The 21960-nt window shown below is 45.7% G+C and overlaps 1 protein-coding gene across 1 annotated transcript in view; it reads left to right on the top strand.

Annotated features, from left to right (window-relative positions):
- LOC135210382 (ubiquitin conjugation factor E4 B-like) overlaps nucleotides 1-21960 on the top strand; it is a 142114-nt gene that overhangs the window by 23290 nt on the left and 96864 nt on the right. The window contains 1 exon segment of the mRNA XM_064243289.1: nucleotides 10729-10740. Within this exon segment, the coding sequence (XP_064099359.1) occupies nucleotides 10729-10740 (12 nt within the window).

The raw sequence follows: 21960 nt of genomic DNA, 5'->3' as shown, positions 1-21960 counted from the left end.
GCAACCGACCATTTCAATGAAGAGGGCTTTGCAGTCGGTCGGAAATTGGCTTAAAACCAAGGAGGAGGCGGGGAAGACTGTGTTTACCTGTCCCCCTTCCAGGCTATCAGGAAGAGAGGGATTTGGTATAGCACAGGAGAATCTATGGGACTTTCTCTTCCCTCATCTGCTGAAGCGGACTTCTCGACCTTGGTGGATTCGGCAAGGAGGCATGCACTTCATCGGCCAAAACAAGCTGGACAATGTCTGAAATGGACCATCTCCTCAAGGGAATATTCCATGTCTTGGAAGTTTTTAACTTCCTAGATTGGTCCCTTGGGGCTTTGGCCAACAAGACTCAAGACCCTCAGTTTTGGAACCAGAAGTCTTGCATAGTGTTTTGGCATGCATGGACAAGGCAGTGCAGGACGGATCGGCTGAAGTGGCATCCTTGTTCGGGACAGAGTATTAAAGAAGATGGCTGTCTTTGGTTCTTTTCTTACCAAAGCAGTCTCTCCAGTACAGAGGGCTTCTCTTTTATACGCCCCTCTGTCTAAACAGCGGTTTCTTCTCAGGTTGGTAAAGGACATTTCCCATACGCTTACTGAGAAGGCAACACAGGATTTGCTGGTACATTCTGCTAAGAAGCCTAGGCCAGCTGCTTCTGTCTCGAAGAGGGAGCCAAGACCTGCCCAACAGCCCTTTCGAGGTAGAGCTTTTAGCCGAGCCCCAAGGAAGAGAGGAGGAGAGAAAAGAGAAGATCTTCCATTAGAGTTCCAAAGAAGAACGCAAAATGAGATTCCAGTCCTCAATCACCAGTAGGGGCCAGACTTCTGGGATTCTCGGAGGCATGGGCTTCAATGAAAGCAGATTCTTGGTCCCTGCTAAAGTGCTGAGAAAGGATACCTCATCCCTTCAAGACAGACCCTCCATTGACGACGACTCCGAGGGAGCTGTCAGCGAGATACAAAGACCCTGTAAGAGACAGATCCTTCTTGGCTGGTTGCAGCAAATGTTGGAGAAGGAGGTAGGCCATCGAGGTAGTACAGCATCCGCACTCCCGAGGTTTTTACAATCGCCTATTTTTGGTGCCGAAAGCCTCGGGGGGGTGGAGGCCTGTCCTGGACGTGAGTGCATTGAATCGCTTCGTGGAGAAGACAAGTTCTCCATGGAGACATCCAACTCGGTTCTCTCTGCTCTCCGTCCAGGAGATTGGATGGTCTCCCTCGACCTGCAAGATGCATACTTTCACGTCCCCCTGCATCATTCGTCGAAGAAATATCTTCGATTCATGGTGCAGGGAAGGATTTATCAGTTCAGGGCTTTGTGTTTCGGCCTCTCGACGGCTCCTCAGGTGGTTTACAGCGTTGTGAGAAACGTAGCAAGATGGCTACATCTGAAGGGGGTGAGGATATCTCTTTACCTAGACGATTGGCTTATAAGAGCGCAGACAAGACAAAAGTGCTTGGAGGACTTGGAGATAGCTCTTCAATTGACCAGATCTCTCGGATTGCTCGTAAAACCATCGAGAAGTCTCACACAATCCCCAGTCAGACTATCGTCTATCATCTGGGGATTCGGATGGATTCTCGGGTTTTCGAGCGTATCCCATCCCAGGAAAGAATCTCGAAAGGGTTGAAAAACTCGGGTCTTCCTAGAGAAAGAAACGAAGCTCAGCGAGGGAATGGTGGCTCAGTCTTCTGGGCACTTCTTTCCTCGCTGGAGCAGTTCATCTCTCTAGGGAGACTGAATCTGAGACCCTTGCAGTTTCCATCTCAGAAGGAGTTGGAACAGAAGAAAGGAGATCTTTTGGATACCTTTCCTATAGGAGAGAGTATCAAAAACCACTTACGATGGTGGTTAGAACCACTGAGAAGAACGAAGGAGTGTCCTTGGCCCTTCAGAACCCTCACCTAGTGTTATTCTCAGACGCTTCGGACACGGGGTGGGGTAGCAGCAACATAGGGACGAAGGAAGGAAGTGTCAGGCAGTTGGACAGAAGAAACAGAAGGCCTGGCACATAAATGCAAAGGAACTCTTAGCAGTGCACTTAGCACTGCAGTTTTTCGAGAACGAAGTCAGAGGCGTGGTGGTCCAAGTCAACTCGACAACACCACGGCTCTGGCTTATATAAGAAAACAAGGGGGGACACACTCTTTCTCCCTTTACCAACTAGCAAGGGATCTGTTGATGTGGCAGAAAGAAAAAAGAGGGATTCGACTCCTGAACGAGGTTCGTTCAAGGAGGGAAGAATATAAGAGCAGACCAGAAAAATTTTGAGCAGGAAAAACCAGGTCCTTCCAACAGAGTGGACCCTTCATTCACAAGTCTGCCAGCAACTATGGCTCTTTGGGGAAGCCTCAAGTGGACCCTGTTTGCAACATTCCCTATCCAGGAGGATGGAGAACTTTTGCTCGCTGGGGACGATCCCAGAGCCCTATCCATAGATACCATGCTCATGGATTGGAAGGGTATAGACGCGTATGTGTTTCCCCCATTCAAGATGCTGGGGGAAGTAATGAGAAAGTTCGTGTCCTCGGAGGGAATGAGGATGACATTGATCGCTCCTTATTGGCCTGCAAGAGAATGGTTCACAGAGGTACAGGAATGGATAGTGGGACTTCCCCAGATCTCTTCCCGGAAGGACAGATCTGCTCAGACAACCCCACTTCGAGAGGTATCACAAAATATCCATGCTCTCGCTCTGACTGCCTTTCGACTATCGAAAGATTGGTCAGAGCGAGAGGCTTTTCTCGCGAAGCGGCAAAAGCAATTGCTGGAGCAAGAAGGTCCTCAACCATGCGGATATACAATCGAAGTGGGAAGTTTTCCGTAGATGGTGTAAGGCGAAGAAGCTGTCCTCCTCCGATACCTCTGTGACCGAAATTGCTGATTTTCTTTTGTTTTTACGAGAAGAATCTCATCTGGCAGTGTCAACCATTAAAGGTTATAAGAGCATGTTATCAGCTGTGTTCAGGAATAGGGGCCTGAACATAGAGAATAACAAAGATCTGCATGATTTTAATTAGATCATTTGAAACTAAAAAATTAAGAACTTCTCTCGCCCCTAGTTGGAATCTGGATGTGGTTCTCAAATACCTTATGTCGGAGAGATTTGAACCTCCCGATAAAGCTACTTTCCGGGACTTGACTAGAAAATGCATTTTCTTAATAGCTCTCGCCACTGCGAAAAGAGTGAGTGAGCTGCAAGCGCTTGACTCTAGAGTGGGTTTTAAGAAGGATTCAGCTGTATTGTCCTTTAAACCTTTATTTCTAGCAAAAAATGAGAACCCCTTGAGACCTTGGCCTAGGACTTTTGAAGTAAAAAGGCTTTCTCAATTAGTTGGGAATGAAATGGAAAGAACTTTATGTCCTGTGAGAAACTTTGAAGTTTTACCTGCAGAAGAAGAAGCAGTTGCAGGGTTGCAATCAGAGTTTATGGTGTGCAGTAAAGACCCTAGAAGAGCTATGTCAAAGAATGCCTTAACATTTTTTGTTAGGAACATCATAACGGAAGCCCCACATGAGCTGTGATAGTGAGGCATATAAGACCTTAAGGGTAAAATAAAAGCACACGAAGTACGTGCAGTCGCTACATCATTGTCGTTCAACAAGAACATCAATGAAGAACATCTTAGCGGCCACGTATTGGAGATGTAACTCAGTGTTCGCCTCACATTACTTGAAAGATGTGAGAGTGAGATATGAGAAATGCTTCTCTCTAGGACCTTATGTATCAGCGGATACAGTGCTGGGGAAAGGAGAGAAGACTGATCCTTAATATTAATTTTTGTCCTTATATTTTATATTGTGATTTAAAAATTATTGGAGTTGAGTTTTTTTAGGTTGTTTGAAAGGTGTTTGGGGATCGCCTTTCAATCATATTTACTAATCCACGGTTAGGATCGGGTGATCGGGATCAGTATTTTACTCCTTATAGCCAAGAGGCATAGGTTATATTGTCATGTAAGTGAATATGACTCCAGTGACAATTGCCATTAGGTTCTGTTGAGTAAGTGGATAAGACCCCATTGACAGTCCTTTTCAAGAGTTCTCAGCCATAGGGCACACCCTCGCTGAAGCTTTTGAGGCGAAGCAGACTTCTCAGCACAAGCTAAGAAATCTTCCGCCTAAACAGGTAGGAACTAGGGTATTATTAATTAACTTGTATTACCTACAACATATGTTGTTTACCTATTAGGTCAGTAATTAGCTGTCTCTTGCCCTCCGCCAAAGGTGCCAATCAGCTAAGTATATATCTGTATGAAAATGATATTGTTATTGTACAATAAAGTTTCATACATACTTACCTGGCAGATATATACGATCGTATGGCCCACCCAACCATCCCCTCAGGAGACAGGTGGAAGAGAAAATCTGGCTTAAAATGGTAATATGTTCCTATTCCTGCCACCCAGCGGCAGGCGGCGGGATCACCTGACCTACCTGTATGTGTGCCGCGAAATTGAATTCTGTCGGGGACGACGGAGTCTATAGCTAAGTATATATCTGCCAGGTAAGTATGTATGAAACTTTATTGTACAATACAATATCATTTGTTCATGCAACTTACCTGGTCAGATAATATATATAGCTGATAATTTCCGACACCGACCAGAATTTAAAACTTACGACACACGTAGTGGGAGTCGGTGGTTAGTACCCATTCCCGCCGCTGGGAGGCGGTATCAGGAATCATTCCCATTTTCTATTCATAATTTTTCTGTCGCCGGTGTTGTGAACATCTGTTTACAGCACCTCCGTCTGGATTTGGAAACTTATTGCTACTTGAGTATCCCTTTTGGTTCTTTTTTTTTGGATTAATTGATTGGATCGGTGGCTAGGCACACGTTATTAGTGGATTGATTTGATTTTGGTTTGGACTTTTCTTGGAATAATATGTCAGGGTCTAGTACAGCTAGCGCTAGGTTCTGCTCTAGAACTGATTGTAGAGGTAGGCTACTGAAAGCTTCAGTAGACCCACATACGGTATGTAAGAGTTGCAGGGAGCATGAATGTGTGTATGAAAGCCGTTGCAAGGAGTGCGAAAGACTAACAGATTCTGAGTGGAAGGCGTATGAGACCTATCTTAGGAAACTTGAAAAGGATAGGTTAAGGAGGTCTTCCTCCAGGAGTGTTTCAGGCGTTCAAGATATTAATGTTTCTCCTGTTAACCCTCCTTCTGTTAATGCTCCTAACCCTGTAGTTTTGCCTCCGGGCCCTGAAACAGTGTCTGTAGAGAGTAATACTTATCCTTAATATTGGAGTCGATTCGTAATCTAGAATCAAAAGTTTGCTTCTTGAGAGCAAAAGTGACGTGCAAAAAAGTGCAGTGATACCCCTTGTGTAGTGGAGGGGGTGCGTCAGATTCGGCCTCGTTTCGCCTCTAGGCCTGGACCTCTGCTTGACTCCCAGGGACTGGGGGGGAGGGAGCATGTCGAAAGCTGAAGGAGGGTTTACAAGGAACCCCCACCGATCTGACGTGCCTTCGGCAGTTACTGATGAAAATCCCCAGACGCCAGGGAGCGTGCGCGTGCACAGCCTCCTCAAGGAGTGTTTTTCGTCATCAGGAGGTCATTCATCCCCACGTAAAAGGGTGGAGTTTCTCAAGGTGCTTCACGTCCGCTGAAAGGACGGCGCGTAATGTTGACGCTTCACGTTCCTAGTTCGCCGCTTTTGCGATCTTCGAACCTGACAGTGGCGTTCGCTGCTTTTCCGCCGCAGAAAGGCGTAGAGAGTCTTCGGACTTGGATTCAGTTAGCTCGTGTGAGCGATACGGTCGCTCCAGAGCTTGGAAGAGGCCGTACCTGGGAGGAGGAGGGGGGCGGGGGGGTCCCCGCGCCGCTCTCCTGCTCACAGGATCAGTCCCTCCCCAGAGCAGAATTCGGCCCTAACAAGAGAATGATTCAGTCACTGCAGCAGCAACTTCAGGACGCTCTTGCTGCTAGAGAGGCTCTTCCGCGTCGTAGGAAGGATGAGAAGCTTCCTGTGAAGAAGTCAGACCCGCTCTTTCTCCTCGCTCGCCTCTCTCTTCGTTCGAGTCTCCCTCTAGAGTTCGTTCTGCTCCCCAGCAGCTCTCTAGAGGAGGTGAGAAGTTCGCTTCTCGCTCTCAGGATGATATATCTCCCGCCCTCGCAAGTCTTCGCATGTTCGCAAGCGAGGGTGATCGACGCTGAGCGCGCTTCTGTGCAAAGTTTGAGCGCGCTTCAGGTGCCGCCAGACGCGCACCTGTTGTGGATAAACGTGCACCAGTGAGCGGCAGCCGCTCGCTGACGGACGCTCGGCGCACACCAGTGGAAGCCAAGCGTGCACTAGTGGGCGCTCGGTGCGCGCCAGTGGACGCCAAGCGTGTGTTGGTAGAAGTTGAGCGCGCACCTGTCGGCGCCAAACGTGCGGATTCGGACGCCAAGCGCGCGCTGGTAGACACCAGTCCCCTCACCGATGCAAGTTTCAGGTGGGATGAAGGAACCCTTCATGGTCGTCAGTTTTCTTCAGAGTTTCCTCCTACTTCTCCAGTTTCTGAGGAAGGAGTTAGCGACGATTTAGTAGAAGCAGAGAGGAACAACAAACAGCTACGGTCTCATCGGACTATAAGTTTTGATGCGTCTGCTACAGTCGGAGTTCGGAGAAACTTTTCAAACCGGAAAGCCCCTCGTACTCTCCTCTCAATTTTCTTCTTTTAAGGCAACGAAGGCATCGGGGTTCATTAAAATGAAGAAGTCGCTTTCCACGAAGCAAAGCGTTCCGGAAAGTCAATGATGGATGGAGAAGAGGAAAGCGTCAGGAAAAAGTCCTCTTTAGCTTTACCGCCTTCAAGACTCTGCGGTAAAGGAGGCATGTGGTACGAGACAGGAGAGGACATAGGCGTTAAACTACCAGCCTCTGCTCAAGGTGACTTTGGGAGCATCGTAGACGCCTCCAGAAGAGCCCTTCTGTCTTCATCAAAAGTCACGTGGACCCATAACGAGTTCGACTTTCACCTAAAAGGCCTCTTCAGGACTCTAGAGGTCTTCAACTTTCTTGACTGGTGTCTTGGAGTTTTAGATGCAAGGTCAAGGAGTTCTGATACTATTAGTCTGGGGGAGCTGTCCAGCGTACTTTCTTGTATGGACAAGGCCGTCATGGGATGGTTCTGAGGAGTTGGCTACGTCACTTTAGCTCGGGGATTCTTAAGAAGAGAGCGCTCTTTTTGTAACTTCACGGCCAAAATCCGTCTCTCCAACGCAAAAGGCGGACTTGCTCTTCGCTCCTTTCTCAGACCATCTCTTTCCCCCAGGCTATGGTTAAGGACATAGCTTCAAGCCTTCAGGAAAAGGCAACGCAAGATCTTCTGGCTCAGTCTTCTAGAAGGCCAGCAGCTGCTTCATCTTCTGGAGCTTCGTTTGCCAAGAAATCGAAGCCCTTTCGTGCTGGACTTTCCTCGAAAGCAGCCTCCCGAGGAAGAGGCTCTTCCAGAGGAAAAACCCCCCTGCTCCGTCAAAGAGTAGGAAGTGAGTCGGAAGTCCTTCAGACGCCGGTAGGAGCCAGGCTTCTTCGATTCGCGAGAGCCTGGGAAGAGAGAGATTGCCGACCCTTGGTCGCTGGATGTCGTGAGGAAAGGGTACAGGATCCCGTTCTTGAAGTCGCCCCCGCTATCCTCAACACCAAAGGATTTGTCTCCCTCTATCGAGGAGAGAAGCGGAAAAGTGCTTTTCGATCTGCTGGAACAAATGATCGAGAAGCAAGCGTAGAACAGGTCCTTCGACCTGGAATCACCAGGGTTTTACAACCGCCTGTTCTGGTGCCCGAAACATTCGGGGGGGTGGTCGACCCGTCCTCGATGTCAGCAGTCTAAATCTCTTTGTGAGAAAGAAGAAATTCAAGATGGAGACGACTCAATCGGTGCTGTCAGCTTTGAGACCGGGGGATTGGATGGTCTCACTGGACCTCCAAGACGCGTATTTTCACGTCCCATCCATCCCCAATCAAGGAATACCTGCGATTTGTCCTGAAGGGGCAAGGTATTCCAATTCAGGGCACTTGCTTCGGTCTGACCACAGCGCCGATGGTTTTCACCATTCTAATGAAGAAACGTGCAAGGCTGCTTCATTTGGAGAATATACGGATCTCTCTCTACCTAGACGACTGGCTTATTCGAGCCTCATCGCGCGAAACGGTAACGGTGTCTGGAGGACCTGCACACGGGGACCATGACGTTAGCAAAGTCCCTGGGGCTTCTGGTAAAAACCTCGAACAAAGTCGCATTTGACGCCGTCTCAATCTTTAGTCTATCTGGGGATTCAGATGGACTCAGTGGCTTTTCGGGCTTTTCCGTCCCAGGGGCGACAACTTCAATGCTTGGAGAAAGTGGCGACCTTTCTGGGGAAGGAAACATGCTCTGGTGATGGGAATGGATGAGTTTGCTGGGGACCATTTCCTCACTGGAGAAGTTTGTTTCTCTGGGAAGGCTCCACCTCAGACCTCTTCAATTCTTCCTAGCCAACAGTTGGAAGAACAAGCAAGATCTGGAGGCGATCTTGTGCTTAACGAGAGAGGTGAAGGATCACCTAAGTTGGTGGTCAGATCCTCGGAAGCTCGCAAAAGGGCTCTCCCTCAAACTTCGGAACCCCGACCTAGTGTTGTTTTCCGACGCGTCGTCCACGGGTGGGGAAAGCAACACAGGAGGGAAAGAAGGTCGGCACCTGGAGAGGGGAACAGTGTTCCTGGCACATCAATCTGAAAGAGCTGTTCAGCCATTTATCTGGCTCTCAGGTTTTTCCAGGAAGAAGTATCCGGCAAAGTCGTTCAGATCAATGCGGACAACACCACAGCGCTGGCATACCTAAGAAATCAAGGGGGAACTCACTCGCCTTCTCTGTTTGCCATCGCAAAGGAACTCCTGTTGTGGGCAAAAGCGCAAGAAGTCACGATCCTGACAAGGTTCGTGTCAGGAGTACAGAATGTTCAGGGCGGACCTTCTCAGTCGACGAGGACAGCTGTTGCCGACAGAGTGGACCCTTCACCAAGAGGTTTGCCATCGCTGTGGGAACCTGTGGGGCTGTCCACAGGTGGATGTCTTCGCAACGTCCAGGACGAGAAGACTTCAATCTATTGCTCCCCAGTTCTGGACCCGGGAGCAGTCGCAGTAGACGCCCTACGTTTGGAGTTGGTCGGGCCTAGACATATACGCTTTTCCCCCCGCAAGATCCTCGGGGAAGTGATGAGGAAGTTTGCGGCATCGGAAGGAGCGAGGATGACTCTCATCGCCCCCTTCTGGCCGGCAGCCGACTGTTCACAGAGGTGATGTCCTTCCTGGTAGACTTTCCGAGGACTCTACCCTTAAGGAAAGATCTACTCAGACAGCCCCACTTCGAGAGGTACCACAAAAACCTCCCCGCTCTGAGTCTGACTGCGTTCAGACTATCAAGAAGTTGGCCAGAGCGAGGGTTTTTCAAGACCTGTGGCGAAGGCGATTGCCACCGCAAGGAGGGCCCTCCTCGATCGCTATGTACCAATCGAAGTGGGCCGTCTTCAGATCCTGGTGCAGGAAGAAGGGCATTTCCTCCACCACAACCTCTGTGAGCCAGATAGCTGACTTCCTTCTTCATCTGAGAGAAGAAGTGAAGTTGGCTGTTCCAACTATTAAAGGCTACAGGAGCGTGCTTTCTGTAGTCTTTAGACACAGAGGACTCGATTTGTCTAATAATAGGGACATTCACGATCTCATTAGATCGTTCGAAACTAGGAAGGTAGTCCAGCCTAAAGTACCCTCGTGGAACTTGGATGTGGTACTCAAATATTTGATGTCGAGTAACTTCGAACCGCTTCATTCAGTTTCTATCAGGAATCTGACGAAGAAAACGATCTTCCTAACCGCTCTGGCGACGGCGAAGAGGGTTAGCGAAATTCAGGCCATTAGCAAGCAGATCGGCTTTTCAGAAAGTAGTGCGGTGTGTTCTTTAAGTCCCATGTTCTTAGCAAAGAACGAGAATCCTTCCAACCCGTGGCCGAGGTCCTTCGAAATCAAAGGGTTGGCAGATATAGTTGGGAACGAACGTGAGAGATTCCTGTGTCCTGTCAGGGCTCTAAAGTTCTATCTGCAGAGAACTAAAGCTTGCAGAGGTTCATCGGACAATTTGTGGTGTTCAGTGAGGAACCTGATCTTCCTATGTCGAAAAACGCACTGGCGTTACTTCATCAGGAATACGATTCAAGAAGCGCATAATAAGTGTAGTGACAGTGATTTAAAGCTTCTGAAAGTAAAAGCTCACGAAGTGAGAGCTATTGCTACTTCGGTAGCCTTTCACAAAAATATGGCTCTCAAAGATATTTGAATGCCACATTTTGGAGAAGCAATTCGGTGTTCGCTTCACACTACCTGCGGGAGGTGAAAGTGGACATACGAAAATTGCTTCTCCCATCGGACCATACATTGCTGCAGACACTGTTTTGGGGGCAGGAGGTAAAACACTCATCCTATCTTTAGGGATTAGGGGGTTTTTTTTAATTTGTGTTTATGGTTGTGGGGTGACCGCCTGGGGCGGGTCTCCCTTCCATTAGACTTAGTTAAGTGGGATACCTTTGGTAAACTAAGCCAGGTGGTGGTATTTTTTGTCTCGTTGCCTCATTAGTATGGTCCATGGTCTAGTCACGTCGTGGTCTCGCCCCTGTTGACAGATCATCTGGAGTGCACCAGCTATATAGGTCTCTACCTCGCTGGCAACTCTAGTAGCACAAGCAGAACTTACGTGGCAGTAATCACGAAGCCAGCTATGCTAACAGGTAAGGAATCAAGATATCAATTATCTGCACATATGTGTTTCCTAAATCCTCTATTCTGTTCTCTCTCCCACCACCAAAGGTGGGATTCAGTCTATATATATCTGACAGGTAAGTTTGCATGAACAAAATGATATTGTAATGATACAATTAAGTTTGTTCATACTTACCTGGCAGTATATATAATTAAGTACCCGCCCCCACCTTCCCCTCATGGAGACAGTGGAAATAAAAAAAAAAATTATGAATAGAAAATGGGAATGATTCCTGATACCCGCCTCCCAGCGGCGGGAATGGGTACTAACCCACCTGACTCCCACTACTTGTGTCGTAAGTTTTAAATTCTGTCGGTGTCGGAAATTATCAAGCTATATATATTATCTGCCAGGTAAGTATGAACAAAAACTTAATTGTATCATTACAATATCATTTGCTTTCGGCCATCATGAGATGCAGACATGTTTTATCGTGAGTTGCCCTGCCAGGACTATACTCCATTTTCCCGAAATCATCAGCTCTTCCATGTGAGCACCCCAACCTTTTGAGCGATGCATCTGAGAACAGCAGAAGGATCTGAAGAGGGCTGTTGAAAGGTTACCTTTAGTGTCAGATTGTTGTCTTGTAACCACCACAGTAGATTTTTCCTCACCTCTGTCAACTTTGGAATCTGCTCATATGGATGATCAACACGTGGTGCCAAAACTCTTTCATCCTCCATCGTAAAGACCGAAGGTTTAGTCTCCCATGTAGAACTAACTTCTCCAAAGAACTTGGTATCCTTAGAACTACTTGCCACTGCTTTGCTGGTTGTGTTTGCTTTCCCAGGAAGGAATACACTTTGGTATCCTTAGAACTACTTGCCACTGCTTTGCTGGTTGTGTTTGCTTTCCCAGGAAGGAATACACTACTTTGCATTTCTCTATCCTCTGATCTGAAAGGAAAACTTTGGCCTTTACTGTGTCTATAATCATCTCTAAGTACACCAGCCTCTGACTGGGATCCAAACTCGACTTCTCCAAATTTATCACAATGCCTAAGCTGTGAGAAAACTGGAGAAGATGTCTGCCCTGAAGTAATATTTCTTGGGACTTTGCTATCACCAGCCAATCGTCCAGGTACCTTATTAATCTGATTCCCTGAGCATGAGCCCATGTTGACACGAGAGTGAATACTCTTGTATATACTTGAGGAGACTTTGTCACTCCAAAATACAGAACTCTGAATCGAAAAAACCTTCTCTGCCAGAACTGAAGTGGAGAAACTTCCTGGAAGAATGATGGACTGAAATCTGGAAGTATGCATCCTTGTAGTCTGTTTGTCAGCGGACTGCTCTAGAACTGTCCTTGGGATCTCCATTTGAATCTCGTCCTTCTTATGAAAAGATTCAATGTTGACAGATCTATAACTGTCCTCCAATCTCTATTGGCCTTGGGGACAAGGAAAATGTGACTGTAAAATCCACCTGACAGGAGTACTACTTGCTCTAGAGCTAGAAAGAGACAAGACCAGACATCTCGTTCATTCTACTTTCATACCTTCATCTTAGACTAGATACTAACTGACCTGTCAGGGGTACTGGATGAGCTATACCACCTGTTGAGCAGCCACCACCGGACCCATGGACATTGGGCAACATCCTTTAAATAAAAGGAAATGAAGTTGTTTGATGCAGCCAAACACCAGCTTTTCAAAATCCTATCAACAGACATACTTTTCTTGAATGCCAAAGAAGAGCTCAGGCCCCTGATGTTGTGAGCTGTAGCTCTCGCAAAATTATTTTACCTTCCAGATTCCGTCAAATATGCATTCCTAATCGTTTCTCTTAACCAAAACAATATTGTGTTCTTGGACACTTAACCAAAGCAATATTGTATTCTTAGACAACTTAACCAAAAACAATATTGTATTCTTGGACACTTCTTTCTTGACCCGGCCTGCACTCAAACTCTTCGACATTTAGGTCTGAAGTGCCAAGTTCTTTTAAGTAAGCTCGTAGTACCCTTGACGGACACAATAAAGTTTCTTCAGGGTCATTATCCACAAAGTTCTCCTCAAGAAGGTATAGAAAAGGAGACAAATCTGTAATCTACCACTGATGGATTTTGAGTCTTGGCTACAAATTCTGGTATGATTTCAAAGACTATTGACTTCCAAACTCTGGAATGCTTCACTCATATGACAAACCATGTAATTCCCCTACCCTTTTGGTCGATGCTAAAGCCAACAAGAAGACTGCTTTTAGAGTCAAGCTTCTATCCATGGCTTGTTTTGCAATGGTTTATTTGGGGGCTCAGTAAGACTAGCAAATACCATGGTTGAATCACAATCAGGAGGCTTTAATTCCTTGGGGGAACAGGACTTCTCAAAAACTCTCATTAACAGAGCTATTTCCCATGAGGAGGAAATGTCTACTCCACACCTTTCATTCATAGAACCAAAGCTAGTGCAGCCCTGTACCCCTTTATGGCAGGTACAGAAAGATGTTTTTCTGTCTTGAGGTATATCGGAAAATCAGTTAACTTTAATAGAAGTTCCGAGTAGAGAAAACACTCTGTCTGCGACACCAATCACAGGATAGACCACTTTCCCTGGTACACACCTGCGATGACTTTCCGATATATCCTGCCATCTGCGATGTTGCATTTTGAGAAAAGCCTCTTGCTCACAGGAGGATACTTGAGTCTCCACCCATGAAGAGAATTAGGGGGGACTGTTTACCGACTGGTAGTACCTCTCCTACGTGGTGGTTTACATATAGTAGGTTGTTCCAGGGAGGTACATAGTTTTCTCGGAACATCTATCAGGAGTTCTAACAGGTCCGGGAACCATTCTGCGGGAATGCATATGTACGTCCATATTGTCCCACAGATGTTGTAGAGCATCTTCTGCTACTGCTTCTGTGTCTGGTACTACTGAACTTTATATCTCCAGCTTCTTGTTGTGTCTTCTTGAGAACAGGTCTATGACCAGTCTTTCCCACAAGATAAACATTCTGTCTGGAATTTCCTGATGCAAGGACCACTCTATTCCCAGAATCTGGTCTCGGCAACTCAACTTGTCCGCTATTACATTCCTTTTCCTCAGAATATACCTGGCCCTGATATCTATTAGGTTTTCTACTGCCCACTGATGAAGTTGAACTGTCATAAGGTGTAATGTTTACATGTGCCACTACTGTAGTCTTGTCTGACATCAAAACTACTGATTGCCCCTTCACCCTCTCCCGGAACTCCTGCACTGCAAGAAATGCTGCTTTTAGTTCTAGCATGTTTATATGAAGTTCTCTGTCCTTCTGACTTTTCCCGAAATCCTCAGCTCTTCCAAGTGAGGGCCCCAATCTTCCAGTGACGCATCCGAGAGCAGCAGATCTAGGAGCGCTGTTGAAGGGGTACCCCTACAGTCAGATTGCTGTCTTGCAATCACCACCATAGATCATTCCTCACTTCTGTCGACAGTGGAATCTGCTCGTATGGGTGATCTTCACTTTGTGACCAAAACTCTTTCATCCTCCATTGTAAAGACTGAAGGTGTCGTCTCCCATGTGGTACTCACTTCTCCAAGGAACTTAGTATCCCCCTAGAACTACTTGCCACTGCTTTGCTGCTTGTGTCTTGTTTGCTTTCCCCAGAAGGAATTCACTACGTAACTTTCCATTTCTCTATCCTTTGAAGATCTGAAGGGAAAGCTTTGGCCTTTACTGTGTATATAATCACCCCTAAGTACACCAGCCTCTGACTGGGAACCAAACTCGACTTCTCCCGATTTATCACAATGTCTAAGCCGTGACAAAACTGGAGAAGATGTCTGTCCTGAAGTAATTTTTCTCGGGACTTTGCTATCACCAGCCAATCGTACAGGTACAGTGGTCCCCCCGTATTCGTGGGGGATGCGTACCAGACCCCCCCGTGAATAGTTAGAACCCGCGAATGTTTGGAACCCCTATAAAATGCTAAAAACAGCCTATTTTGTTAGTTAAAACTCAAGAAAAACCACTAAAAATTTTCCTACATGGTTTTTTTTAATAGTTTTATCACAAAAAAAAAAGTGCATTTTATGATGAAATTATCAAAAAAAACCAGGAATTTGTGGGATATTTATCATAGAAAAATACCACGAATTTTCCGCGAATAATGCGGGGAAACGTTCCCGAGAGAAATCCGCGAATCTGGAGAACGCGAATACGGGGGGTCCACTGTACCTTATTAATCTGATTCCCTGAGCATGAGCCCATGTCGACACAAGAGTGAATACTCTTGTAAATACTTGAGGAGACGTTGTCAATCCAAAACACAGAACTCTGAATTGAAAAACTTACTCTGCCAGACTATAGCAGAGAAACTTCCTGGAAGAATGATGGATTGGAATCTGGAAGTATAGATCCTTCAAGTTTATTGTCAGCATAAAATCCTTGTCCCTGACTGCTCTAGAACTGTCCTTTGGGTCTCCATTTTGAATCTCATTCTCCTTATGAAAAGATTCAACATTGACAGATCTATAACTCTCTTCTAATCTCCTTTTGGGACAAGGAAAATGTGGCTGTAAAATTGCCTGGCAGGAGTGCTACTTGCTCTACAGCTCCCTTCTCCATCATCTTCCTCACTTCTTGTAGAATGAGGAATTTCTGAGACCCGGTAGTGTAAGCAAGGTACAATAATGGTTGTTTTGCCAGGGGTGGAGTAAAGGAAAATGGGATCAGATAACCCACTCTGAGCGCATCCACTACCACTTCTCTGCTCCAAATCTCTGCCACACCTCCCAATGACTTGCCAGGTGTGACTGAGTGGGGAGAGGCACCTAATCTATTGTCACGCACCCCTTCCTCTGCCCATAATACCCCTTCCTCTATTGGCTCGATTGTGAAAGGGCTGCTGAGGTAATTTGTTTCTTTGAGAAAAAGGTCTTGCTGACCTAGGGGAGGGACTATGCCTCACAATTCTCTTCTGTGGTGTTTGCTGTAATTGTCTTATTTCATTAGGATGGCTTCCAGACAATTTACTAACTGCCTGTTGAACTAATCTGTCATTGGTATCCATCCTTAGTATGTCCTTTGGTAACAGAAATTGTGACTTTTAAGATATCCCCATTCCGAATGGCTAACAGAGAGTCCAAAGCTACAGTACAGCTTAATTTAGCCAATGCTGCATATCTCCTCATCAACAGGATATTAGCCCATACATTGGCTCTCAAGTTTGTCAAATATGAAATTGCTTTGGCACCAGATTGAAGAAATCTGATAAAGGTTGTCTCATCGACTAATCTCCTGCTTGACTATGGAGACGTATTCTTAGCCACCCTGTTTACCAAAGGTCTAACCATGAAGCCATTTGAAAGACAGAAGAAGCCTTTGACTCCAATGAAGCCGCTTCTTGACAATTAAGTGAGGGGCATTCCATCTTCACCTGATCAAAGGTTAAGCCAGGTCTTAATCACATCACATCTGGATAGATCTGTCTTCCTGGTAACAAAACAAGTGTAGCATAATATTTCCTATGTTTCAGCAACAGAGGAGGAAGGAACATGAATGATCTATTTGATTGCAAAGAATTATCCCTTCCAGAAATCTGTGTAACATGCTGCAACACAGACTGCATGATTTGAGCATGGTAATTCATACGACACCTTCACATCCTTTTTTAGTCCCAATAGAGCTTCAATTCTAGTCAGAGGTCTGCTGGAAGGAGTTTCAGACCACCTTGAGAGATTATTGAATTGACGAATCAAGTCAATCATCTCCGCATAAGAAGCCAGAAACTCCTCATTCTCCCCTTCTGTTTCCAAAACATTCTGTTCGGCCGCCGATAAAGGTAGATCAATCCTATCAGCTTTCAATGCTCCTTGATTTAGAGCAAGAACACTGTCTATTCCTCCAGGATGACTGCTCTCTTGAAGTAAGAACATACGTCATCATTGTTTCTACTGTTATCAACAACGGCCGTTTTGGTTTAGGGATCTTTGACCTTGTTCTTCTGGTCCCCCGGGCTGAACCGTCACTTAAACCATTGTATTCGGTGGGGTTACCAACGCTGCATTATTCAACCTTGGAGTGTTATCATCTTTTCCTCCTCATCTTGAAAGGTCTTACGGGAGAGACTGGAACCTGCTCCCCAGTCTTCGAAGATCGATGCATACCCACTGTTGATTCTCTAAACAACTGCGGAGCATCCCCAAACGTCTTTCTCATCACGCTTGGCACTGGAGTCCCAGCCTCTTCCACTATATTATCTGTCGATCTTTTCAGCTGTGACAATGTGACTGCAGTGACTCAGAATTATTTTTTTCAGACAAACTCTACAGTTTTTTTGTTCTATATACATTTTTCTAATTTGTAAGGTGTTCAACTAATATATGTTCACCCTGAATTGGAAATGAATAATGGAAGACTTCGCCTGTCACCCAACCTGCTAACTCTGCTTCCAGGGTAAAGAGAAGAGTTCCTCTCTGATCCAACATTAAGAAGTGGTTTTTCAAGCAGTACAATCCTGGTGTTTTCACAGCTAAAAGACTTCCAGCCTTCATTGCAAGCACAGTCTTTCTCGCCAAGCAGCAATGAATTAGCTGAATAACTTTCATTCCTCTGTAACTTTCCAGGGATGAGAGCTGTCTTCACTGGTTGGTGTTACTGATGGGACTTTTTCTCTGATCAGAATCGCAAGAGTTAACTTCTCTCCGATTTATTGTGAAAGACATAGGTCCACATTTGCCCTAGTATTTCACATAAGTAGTATTGTTTCTCCTCAGTTGAGATTCAACTACTGATGAGAAACTTCTCTCTGTCTTGCCACCACGGGAACCTCAGGCCTCTGGGTGGCATTTAACTCTGGTTTAGGGCATACAAGCCTTTGCAACGAAATCATCAGACAGTTTTGTTTTTCAAGACGTATCTCGTCTCTCTCATGGGATTGGCAAAGAGGATAGACAATTTTCATGGATCATCTTCAACATCATCCTTCAAAAGGGGGGATCTTGTCCCGACTCCATCTCAGATGTCGGGACATTTGGTATCTGTTGTCGGGTTTGAAGCCTTCATGATCCCCTGCTCCTTGGACTTTGTATTTGGTGATCCCGATAATTCATTTCTTTGTCCTATTGGTGTGTCACGGAGACATTGTTTGTTTAAGGGGACCGTCCGCTATGGCGGATGACTTATCAACTTGAAAAAATAAAAGATAGAGTTATTATTTCTATCTATGCAGAAACATGCCGTACATGCTTTCTTGAAGTTTCAGCCAAATATTTATACAAATAATGAAGATATAGTGGTTTTTAAATGATGACATCATCATAACTGCGTCGTCTGTATGACTGAGTTTGACAGGATCATCATAGCTTGTTTATTTTTGCATATATACAGCGATTTTTTCAGATTTGTTTCGAAATTCTCATACGTCTAGCAGCGATGAAAGGTAGTGTGAGAGCTCTGGGCAGTTTTAGGCGAGACTCAAGACGGAGTCAAGAGAACAACTCAGTTACTCCACAAACGTCAAAGTGGTTGCATGCACATGCATTTGTTTACTTGCTGTTTACGTTGTTGTTATAGCAATACCGAAGTTACCTAAGATCAAGAAGGCTACTTAGCAACTAAGGCTAGCAAAATTAGCGAAGCCAAGGAGTGTGCTGGAAGAAAAACACGAAAATTCATTTTCATACAATGAACTTACCTGTCAGATATATACATAGCTAAGACTCCGTCGTCCCCACCCGACAGAAATTCAAATTTCGCGGCACACGCTGCAGGTAGGTCAGGTGATCTACCGTCTGGCCCTGGGTGGCAGGATTAGGAACCATTCCCGGTTTTCAATTTTTTTTCATATTTTTTCTGTCGCTTGGAATGTAAACAACGCGTTGCAGTTCCTCCTGACTGATATTTCGGTATTTCATCGCCATCGATCTTCTGGGCTATCTTTTGCAGGGAAGTACTGGATCTTTGGTTCGGCATACGCATATTAATTTGTTTTAATAACTTTGGCTTCGAAAATTTCGAAAAATTGTTTACGTGTAACTACCGAACTTTTCGGTAGACACTCACATAGTTTGCAAGAAGGAAAATTTTAATATTTATTCATAATAACGTGTAGTAAATGTTAGAATTGATTGAGCTAACCTCCTTCTTGAGGAAGTAAGGAATAGAATTGTTACGCTTCTTTAGAAGTTTTTATAGCTCTCGTACTAACGAGCAGTTAGAGCATTAACAATACTAGTAGTACTTCTTACTTCACAGAATCTTCAAATTCATATTGCAATTTGAAGACAAAGGAATGTAGCTCAAAATACGAGCTATTGAAAGGTAAGAAGTGATTTTAGTGTTAGTGCAGTTTCGCTCCCAGGCCTAGACCTCTTCCAAGCTCACATACCCAGAGGAGAAAGGAAAGTCAAAAGCCTTACGGAGGTTATGGAGAATCCCCACCGATCAGGCGTCCCCTCGGCAGGACTGTAGAACGTCCCAGACTGCCAAGTTCGCCATTGGAAAGGCGTCCTAATTAGTAGAGGGTGCGTTCTGATCGGCTCTGTTTTCGCTCCCAGGCCTAGACCTCTTCCAAGCTCACATACCCAGAGGAGAAGGAAAGTCGAAAGCCTTACGGAGGTTTATGGAGAATCCCCACCGATCAGGCGTCCCCTCGGCAGGATCTGTAGAATGTCCCAGACTGCCAAGTTCGCCATTGGAAAGGCGTCTAATTAGTTAGAGGGTGCGTCCGATCGGCTCTGTCTCGCTCTCAGGCCTAGAACCTCTTTCAAACTCCACAAGCCCAGAGGAGAAGGAAAGTCGAAAGCCTTACGGAGGTTATGGAGAATCCCCACCGATCGGGCGTTTTCCCTCGGCAGGATCTGTAAAAACGTCCCAGACTGCCAGGGATAGCCATTGGAAAGGCATCCTTTAAAAAGTGCGTCTCTTCTTCCGTTTCTTCATCTTGCATCCGAAAAGACGAAGAATGTACATGTTTTGGAGTTTGGACGATCTGGCGTTCTCTGAAACTAAGAGAACACTGACCTACTGAGCGAGAGGCTGAGAGCCAGCCAGCAAAGCTAACGAACGTTCCAACAGCCAGCAGCGAACCGCGTTCCAAACGACTAGCGCGAGCAGCGTTCCAACAGACTAGCGCGAGCCTCGTTCCAGCAACTGAGCGCGAGCCGCGTTCCAGAACTTTTTTTTTCTTGACGCAATGGCGCCTTCAAAGAGAAAACAGACAGCTAGACTGAGGAGCCTTATAGTAGAGTGGCAATCAGAAGGATGCTTCCATTGAACGTTTACTGGCAAGAGGATCGTATAACAAGACTAGAGGCGCTCGGATCTATCAGGGCGGCACGGACCTTCCACGCAAAGCGGAACGTTCCAGGAGCGAGTCTCCTTTCTAGCGTGCGGAACATTCCAGGCGCGCGGAACTATCCAGACGCCAGGCGCTAGCGCAAGGATCCAGACGCCAGGCGTCAGAAGATTCCAAAATCTTCATTTGAGAGAGAGGCCAGTCGCGAGACTCCTCTTTGAGTTTTTTTAACTTGAGCAACTTTCCCCTGGCAAATGTGCAAGATGTCGCACAGGCGGCCGTGGCTTTTGTCAGAAGGATTCTGATTCTAAGAGAAGCCCCTTTTCATTATTCAGAAGACTCTGTGTTAGGCAGTTCCTCTCAAATGCGGACTCTCTCCTTCATCCATGCTCTTCCCTCGTTTTGAGGAGGCAAGAGCTTTGGGAGTTTTTCTTAAGAATCTCATCAATGTTTGGGTATGATGGCGGATAGGAAAATCTACTTCTTCCAGTAAACCCTAGTGATGAACAGGAATTCTGTCTCTTCCGCGATTATGAGGAAATCACGAAGATTTAAAGAATTCCTGGATTAACTTCCTTCCTTAAGAATATATATACTCTTTCTATCGTTCTATTAACGAAAAGAACGAAGATAGTAGAAGGTAGTAGAGTTTCTGCTGTATGAGAATACGATACGGTCAAATCATAAACACATACCGTAGTTACTTTCTTTTCTGTGCAACTCAATTACCAGATCCTTCTACGACTTTCCTAGGAAGGACCTACGCTTAAAGGGATTGTTAAGATAACACCTACTTAGCTTCTAGATTTATCGAAGTCTTGTTTTCGCTTAAATATGCTTTAATAAGAACTTCCTGAAGTTCGATAATAATTTTATATAAAATTCCTTTATTAAATGGAGTAGCTGGGCAACTCTGGAAGAGTAAGGCCAGACGGCTAACGGGGGACTGCTTTCGCTGAGAGCCTGAGACCAACGCAGTACGCCAGTTACCTGTCAGTACCATGTAGGTGTCAGTCATGAGCGGTCGGGTGTATCTCTCTCTCCTGCGGGATGGAATAACTATCCGTATCTCTCCCCTACAATCGCGGTCTTAACCTCGGATTGAGGGGATAGTTAAGCTAACATAAATAAAATATTGTATGCCTTTTGCTAAGAAGCTTTCAATAAGAGAGATAGTACCATCTTTCAATGCTTTTTTACCGTAGGTAACATTATTAAAGGATTCTATCGCAGCAGAACATTATATTATATAATGCTCTCAGGCTTACGAAAGCATAGCTTATTAGAGTACCTGCTCAGAAGAAGATGGATGAGTCGGATGGGAAACATTCTCTTTGGGGCAGAACTTGTTTCCCTGAATGGACTATACTACGTATATAAAGCTTTTTCCTACTAAGAACGGAATTAACATGTGAAAGGATGTCGGGTACCATAAAGGCACAGGTGTTCTGGCACATAACATAAAAAGAATTAAAAGGAAGCGCCAGCCTGGCGCATTAAGTGCCAACATGGCGCAATGCTCCAGAAGCGCCGGCCTGGCGCAAAATTTGCGCCAGCCTGGCGCCAGCCTGTGGCGCAAATTTGCGCCAGAAGAGCCAGCCTGGCGCAAATTTGCGCCAGAAGCGCCAGCCTGGCGCAGTGAGCCAAGAGCACCATCCAAGAGTTTCTCGTTTTAACGAGTTATTAACCTAAGAGTCCAGTAGCCTCTCGGACAACAGGCTCGGTAACGGCAAGATTCGTTCCTGATTTCGTTACCCATTTAATCACTTAGGCCAATTCCACGACTCTCTCATATCGCCAAAAGAGCATCGAGAATCTCTTTTTTCGGTCCTTATTCGCGTTAACAAAGAGATCCTTCTCGATCGACGATAATAACTGTTAACATGTTTAACATTTATTGGAAAGAGTTGTGAGAACCTGCGAAAAGTCTTCTTCATAGATCTCTCAGTAAGGTAGAAGACGA

Source organism: Macrobrachium nipponense, chromosome 39 (genome assembly GCF_015104395.2).
Source record: "Macrobrachium nipponense isolate FS-2020 chromosome 39, ASM1510439v2, whole genome shotgun sequence".
In the NCBI taxonomy this organism is placed as follows: Eukaryota; Metazoa; Arthropoda; class Malacostraca; order Decapoda; family Palaemonidae; genus Macrobrachium; species Macrobrachium nipponense.
The sequence above is the reverse complement of the archived record's forward strand: the minus strand, read 5'-3'. Positions and strand labels throughout refer to the sequence as shown.